Source organism: Crocodylus porosus, unplaced genomic scaffold (genome assembly GCF_001723895.1).
Source record: "Crocodylus porosus isolate Cpor-Errol unplaced genomic scaffold, CroPor_comp1, whole genome shotgun sequence".
NCBI classification, from domain to species: Eukaryota; Metazoa; Chordata; order Crocodylia; family Crocodylidae; genus Crocodylus; species Crocodylus porosus.
Genome location: NW_017728906.1, coordinates 97,524,894 through 97,532,725, shown reverse-complemented (window position 1 = coordinate 97,532,725; position 7,832 = coordinate 97,524,894). Strand labels below are relative to the sequence as shown.

The 7,832-nt window shown below is 40.4% G+C and overlaps 1 protein-coding gene across 2 annotated transcripts in view; it reads left to right on the top strand.

Annotated features, from left to right (window-relative positions):
* The window catches only part of TNFSF13B (tumor necrosis factor superfamily member 13b), a 20,561-nt gene extending 19,475 nt beyond the window's left edge, over window positions 1-1,086 (top strand). For both annotated transcript variants that reach the window (XM_019529671.1, XM_019529670.1), the window contains one exon: window positions 879-1,086. In XM_019529671.1, the coding sequence (XP_019385216.1) occupies window positions 879-991 (113 nt within the window). In that variant the 3' untranslated portion in view covers window positions 992-1,086. The remainder of the gene's footprint in view (window positions 1-878) is intronic.
* Window positions 1,087-7,832: the final 6,746 nt, after the last annotated feature.

Below are 7,832 nucleotides of genomic sequence, written 5' to 3'. Positions count from 1 at the left end.
TCACATTAAGATGGTGTTGGCTCTGCCATTCCTTACAAAATCATTAACTTTTTCTCAAAAACCACACACACAAACCATGTGTGTGGTTTTTTGCTTTAGATTAGTTCTGCATTTATGGGGGGAGGGGGGTTAGTTGATTACTTAGACATTTATATGTGAAATGTTTCCTCTTTTATTCACTCCAATTTGTGATTCACACAGTGATTGTATAGTCTGGTCACCATTTCACAGTTCCAGAACTGGTTGTATTGTGAACTGAAAGGCTAGTAACAATGAACTGTGGCATCACTGAATATATCAGGTACTTGGTACATGATAAAATGCAAAATAAAGCTTCTATTCAGAGAGTCATCTTGCTAAGCAGCAAAAATGAGGAAAGGCAGGTAGAGAACTAAGGGCCTATTGAATGAGGTTTGATGAAACGGAGTTTCATAGTCTATGACAATGGTTCCTTAAACTCTGTAGGGAGATAAGGTAATGCACACATATTTAGAGCACTCAGAAGAGTGCTAATAAAAAGTATTAATCTGGCATAAGTGTACAGGTCTTGATGTACAGACATGTCTGGTGGAAATTAACTATGTTTCCATATAAGCCGATAGTAAATTTCAATCATCTGTTATGAGAAGCAGAGTTAGACTGATCCTGGTGATTCAACAGTAGCATTCTAAAGATGCCTAAAAAGCTAGGTGACTATATATCTATATTTTTTTAATAAAGCAGCTTATTAAAATCAAGGAGAGAGATTCAAAGGTATGGTGGGCCATAGTATTAGTGCTTACTTGGATTTCTGACACAAAAAGAGTAATGTATTTGATACCATCTGGTAGATCTATAAGTAAAATATTTATATAAAGATATTTCAAATCTCTTGCTAGGCATTGCAAAACTAGAAGAAGGGGATGAGCTTCAACTTACAATACCACGGAAAAGAGCCAAAATATCACTGGATGGAGATGGCACTTTTTTTGGTGCAGTTAGACTCTTGTGATGCTCTGCATTTATACTTCATGCTTATCAACATTTCTTCTCTTTGTGTCATTGAAAAACAAATTGAAATACAATAAAGCTGCCAATTCGGTCTTTTTTCTGAGCCCTTTCATTTGGTTTAATGAGCCAGCCCAAAACAGGAAACCCAAAAGACATGCTTGTGGTACATAATATGAATGACCAGAAACACAACTTATTTTAGGCGATAAAAGAATATATATAACAGCTAAGAGGGCATGTCTTACAGTTTTGAAATTACTTCTTGTCTCAGATGCAAAGTAAAGAGTCCTCCAACACTACAACCTGACTGCAAACTATCTTAAGTGCAAAATAGACCATTATGATTACTAGAGATCCTAATTTTCTCTGATAAAAAGAATCCCCAATTTTTTGATTTAAAAAAGTAACCCAAAATTCACATTTTTCCATGTTTAAAATGAAATGTCATAATATAGCAGTGTTTCATTTTTATCCTGGAAAATGTGGATTTGGGGTTACTTTTTAAAATCTGAATATCAGGCATTTTTTGCCAGAGGAAAACCAGGATCCCTGTTGATTACTAACTCATTATCCATGTGATATTGAAGTGAAATGATCACATCATATTTATATATTGGATAAATCTAACATCTTAAACATGAAATGTTTTATTGTTAAAACAAAGAATTTAAAAAAAATCATCAAGAGTGGAATTCTCATTGTATATATGAAAGTACATTAAGAAGTACAGATAAATTTACCTGGGACAAAAGTAGAATAGTGTTGTGGTAGCTGTCATGGTCCCCAGAGTATCTGAGAAGCTGGATTTGTTTGGTTATAGCTTTTTCTTGGACTCGCTGTATAGTTGGGAGAGATGTCAAACAAGGTTTTTGGCACAAAATTGCCCCTGCTTGAGCAGAAAGGCTTAAGTTACAGCCTCATTTAACTAGTATACCATATAGAACAATATTTTTTTGTTTAACCTCATCTTGGAAATGCTCACTTAAAAAGGAAAGTGAGCAGTAACCCTGTGACACAAGGAGCAGTTATAAGGGACAGTTACAGATCAAGTAAAACAAATGGAAATAGATATACCTAATTCCTGAAAAGAACTGGACTGTTCTAAGGGAAGAGGAGTATTATTATTATTCATGAAGTAGAGAAGTTAGTATTGTAATGTTACACTGAGATATAAAGCCATTGTTTGTGTTAAATCCACCAGTTTTTTGTGTCCAGAAAAGTTATGTGTTTTTTGTTCACAGGCCTGTCTCCTAAAGGTACTGTTTAGACTTTCCCTGAAGACTAGGGCTTTGAGGTCAGAGATGGAATTGTTATTCTGTGAAGTGTTCTCCCACTGGTATGTCTGTCCTTTTATAATTTTTCTATGACAGTTCATTCTAGAGTGGAGTAGTGATATTGGGCATTTATACACATACATTTGTCTACTTCAGCACGCCAGAAATCTAGCACATCAGAGCAGACTCAATTAATCGAGTCTGCTCCACACGTGAGCTAACATACCTGGTGCTGTATCACATGCATTTGTATAAACGGTGAAATGCACATCAGTGCTGAGAAAATGATACCGGTGCACTTTTGAACTAAAACACCTTCAATGTGTTTTAGTTCAAAAGCGTGCCACCGCCACGTTGTCAGTGCTGATGTGCATTTCCCTGTTTATACAAATGCATGCGCCGCAGCCCCAGGCACTTTTAAAGGTACACAATGCTGCAGTGCAAGCATGTGCACAAATGCCCTTAAGGTCAAAACAGAAATGCATCTCCCGGGTCTAGCTCATGGCACTTACAGAAAGTGCCATGAGTTAGCGTGGTCCTCCAGACCTAACAGGCATTAGCTGTTGGGTCAGGAGGTAGGGGATCAAGCTTCAATTTGGAGCCGAACCAGGGAGAGAGGCTGTGTTTCCATAGCCCAGGGGTGGGCAAAATGTGGCCCGCCAGGCCATTCTGTCTGGCCCGTGGGACCCCTAAAAAATTTAGAAAATTAACATTTATCTGCCCCTGGCTACCTGTCATGTGGCCCTCAATGGCCTGCCAAAACTCAGTAAGCAGCCCACTGCCAGAAATAATTGCCCACCCCTGCTGTAACCTCTTCCCCAAGCTTTGCCCCTCACCCCCTCCCTGCTTCCATTCTGTCTCAGGATGAAAGGGGGAGAAGGCAGGGGAGGAAAATCCAGTCCCAACTGTGCTGGAATGGGGGGGCAGTGAGTGGATTGGAACCCACCTTGGGGGACTCTAATTCACCCGCCCCACCTCTAGCATCAGCTGGGCATTCCTCAGATCGAGCTTCCTCCATTTCCCCTCCCCCCCATAATGAAAACAGCACTAGGAGCAGTGCTGGGCTGCATCAGCCAAGCCATGCTCCTGGTGCATGCAGACAGCAATTAATGAAGGTACTCCACTCTGAAGCATCTTCATCTGAACCCTCACATAGTGATGGTTCAGACTATGGTGGAATTGGGCCCTTTTAAAGCACTCTGCACTTGTCTTTGGTCACAGCTATAGAGTGCTTTCAGGGGCCAGATCAGGCAGAAATTGTCACTTCTGTCTGCACCTTTAGTTTCACCTACATTATTTCTATGATAGCAGTTGGTACACTGGATGAGCCATGTCACATGTGGTAGAAACAAGTAGGATCTATGGATTATAGTGGTTTCATTGTGGGCAGATAGTGGCAATCTGTTGGTGGGCTTTATGTTTTTTTAGGAAGAGTCTAAAGATGACGAAAAGATTAGTGCTGTTGCAAAGGTTGTTTGGAAGCTTGCATTTGAGAGGCTGGGAATAGGTATCTATACTTTTGACCCCTTTTTATAATTGGCTGTAATTATTTAATGAATTCTCACATCAAAATAGAGGACTGGGCCACCCAGCTGCAAGTGGGAGAACATTTTTAACAGAACAGCCATTCTACCTCTGGCCTGTCTTTAAGGGAAACCTACACAATACTTTTAGAAGATGACCCTGAGAATACTTAACTTTTCTGGGAACACATACCCCAAAAGCATAGACTTGAACAATGTTCTAATTGTACATTACCATTAACCTGTTCTCTCTCCTAACTTTTCTGTACTCCACAGTTAATAGTACTTCTCTTACTTTTTTCAATGGTCTTATTCTTTCACCTAATTAGGTTTCTTTATTTCACTTTTTTCACTTGGTCTATAAATGCCTCTTATAACTTATTCCATGGATTCACTGCTGACTTTCCTTTTTATGTGACTATTTTCATTTGCATAACAGTGTTAAACAAAAGTCATTGTTCTATCTACTTATTTAGATAAGACTGTATCTGTTTTCCTAGAACTGGCGTAAGGCATTTTGTGTCCCAAACTTTGTGTAATATCTCTCTCAACTAAAGGCTTTCCAATCTGACTAGGTCTCTGAATCCTAGCCCTACCCTCCAGTGTATCTGCTATTCCCCTCAGCTTGGTGTCAAATTTGCTGAGGGTGTACTCCATTCCATCTTCCAGAATCATTGATAAAGATATTGAACAAAACTGGTCCCAGGATCGACCCCTGGGGCATTCCACTTGATACCAGCTGCCAATTAGACATCAGGCCATTGATTACTATCCTTTGAGCCCAATGATCTAGCCAGTTTTCTATCTGCCTTACAATCCGTTCATCCAATCCTTACTTCCTTAGAATGCTTGCGAGAATGTTCTGGGAGACTGTATCAAAAGCTTTGCTGAAGTCAAAGTATATTACATCCCTTGCTTTTCCCACATCCACAGAGCCAGTCATGTTATCATAGAAGGCAATCAGGTTGGTCAGGCATGACTTGCCCTTGGTGAATCCATGATGACTGTTCCTAATCAACTTCTCCAAGTGCTTAGAAATGGATTCCTCGAAGACCTACTCCATGATTTTTCCAGGGACTGAAGTGAAGCTGACTGGTCTGTAGTTCCCCAGATCCTCTTTCTTAGCTTGCTTAAATAAAGGTACTATAGTTGTCTTTTTCCAGTCATCTGGGGCCTCTCCTGATCACCACGAGATCTCAAAGATAAGGTTCTTAGGTACCAGATAACCTCTTTTTCTTACAACCATGTCTTTTCATTTTTGTGATATCCTTTACCTAGAGAAAAATGCACATTTAATTTGATAAGTTCTTTCAAACTGGATATAAAAGTGATGCTCAACTTCTGGCCTGTTGACTGAATTTGGCTCTCAGGGGATAACTAGGGGTCCAAATATTTGCCATTGTTGATTGCTGAAGCCAGAAGGGGTCACAGAAGGGGTTGAGGACCACTGTGATATACCATACAAAAAGCAGACTGGACAGTATGAGAGTTGATTTTAATAAATTGATGTGAAACAAGTTATTTAATATCTTGTCTCCTTTGGTATGAACCCGTTAGAAGAAAATACGTTTCATCACCACACAAGCATTTTTGTTTGGAATAATTAATGTCTGTAAATATTTTTTAGTTCCTCAAGTCAATCACTGTATGGATGTAAGGTACTATTATTAATATTTTTTCACCTGTGGCACATATAATTGTTGTTTTAAACACCACAGTGACCAATGGCTATCTCAGATCTTGTATTTCAATCTTTATGGTCCTTGGCAGACATTAAAATGATTTTGCATTTTGGAATTTTATCCCCAGTCTTTCAAATCTCAAATCCTGCCATGTCATGAGTTGGGATCAGGCATACAAATGTTCAGATCCCAGTTGTGCAACTGCTGGTGTAGGGAGCCAGTCCCTCAGGCCATCTCCTTGTGTTTGGACCTTTAAAGGGTGCAGCAGGGTTCTCTGATGCCAAGTTGTACTGGAGCATTTTTCAATAGGTCGGAGGCAGCCCCAATGACCCTGAGCTGCCTTAATAATCAGGTAGGTAGTATAAATTGAACCAGGAGTCTGAGGGAATAGAAAGGGAAGGAAGTGATTAACTAGAACTGGACATGAAATGGAGTAAGAGGGTGACAAGGGGAAATTAGTTGGTATGGAAACTGAGGCCGTTGACACATGTTCAGTTTAAGATGCAATGGGATCTGATTTGGGATCCCAACAATTTTGCCTCCTGCCATATCACTCACGTGTGGCAGGAGGCATGGTTGTGGGATCAGGGATCAGACTCTAATTGTGCCATCTTGCCAGTACAGGGAGAGCCTAGGATCATGATTCCAGGGTCCTCCTACACTAGCAAGTAGCCTTGTGCACCCTGCTCCAGGAGTTTTTAAGGGCTCCAGTACGCTCCATGATCTGGAATGCTAGTCAGCTGACTGGTGCTCTTAGCCATAGGAGCACATCAGATCCCTTCACTCTAGGACACTCCTATGGCTGAGAGTACCAGTCAGCTGACTGGCACTCCCAGCCCCAGTTGAGACAATAAAAGATGTATAATGAATGAAGCAAGAGACTGTGGGAAGACATACAATTGTTATGACTAAAGTTATTCATGGCTGTCCTGGAGAATGTATTCTATCCCTGTGCCTACTACAGCTGGCTGAAAAGTAGGGTTTCTGGTTATCGGGACATTTCTGTTCTTCAAAATTGATTTTGGTCCAAGTTGGAATGAAACCAAAGCTGCTCAAAAATTCAACTGGACTGGAAACTCCCAGGCCCTGTAGCCACTCAGTGGCTCACATGGTCCCCAGTTGAGAGGTAGACCTCCAGCAAAGGGCCATAGGCCTCAGAACCCTGCACTTCTTTAGGTCCTGCCAGCCCAATTGCTTCATGGTCAAGCACCTCAAAACTCTGCCCCAGGACAGGTTTGTTCAGAAATCCAGTGGTGGTTCTTTATAACCTTGTCCTGCATTCAGTAAAAGGTAATTAGGACATTATGAACAAAGCATTTGAGACTTTTGTGTTTTGGGGGATTTTTTAAATGACATTTTGTTCTGTTGGAAAATTTCTGACCAACTCTACTGTCTGATACTGAGTTCCTTAAAAAAAAACTTCACAGGTGTTCATCTGTTGTGTGTTCCTCATTTTGTATATGACCAACTTAAGGCTATGTGGTCTAATTTGCAGAAGTGCTGAGCTTTCACAGCTGCCACTGAAGTCTGTGGTAGCTCTACTGTAAACATATGGGATGCTATACAATACTAAAGTGGAAAAAGTAGTTCCTATGCAACTCAAATGATATATATATAAAATTAGTGAACACTGATCCTAAGTGTTCCCTCTGTAAAAGGGAATAATAATACCTTATCATTTCACTGGGATGTTGTAAAAATGAATGAAATAAATGTAGCAATGTGTGCCATAAAAATAACTACTTCTGCCATCAGAGCCAGGTTTAATAGTGTGTAGTAAATAAGGTACTGGACTTCCCACTGAGTAATAAGGATAGAAAAAAAATGTTGCTCATTAAGTGAACACTATCTATCCTGGGGATTTAATGCAATTAGGAATGCTATGGGGAAAAAATAACATGGGATTACACAAAGTTAATTCACTCAAGTTGTTCTGGCAACATAAATTCTGGCACTCTTTTTAGCCATTTTTGCTTGTTCTAGTAAATGTAGAAGGGCCTGAAATCTGTTGTTCTCTCCCATCTCAGGTAGAATGTAGAGCCCTGATTCTAGTACTGCAATTCCATAGTCCAAAGAAACAGGACTTTGTGACCACTAGATTTGTGTAACTGCAGATTCAATGGGCTGTAGTTCCAACTTTCTCAGGCTACATCCCCACTCTATTAGGCTAGGGACAGACATTCAAAAAGCCTGAGCCTAAATTTAAACTAGGCTTGTCGGGGGAAGGGGAAGATGAGGGCGGAGGAAACATCAGACTGCCAGACCAAACAGCACCCACAACTACAGCCCAGCCCAGACCAATGAGTGAAGCGAATAAACAGGTAAGAGATAGGAGCCAGGGTAATGCTGGGACTAGGGGGTCA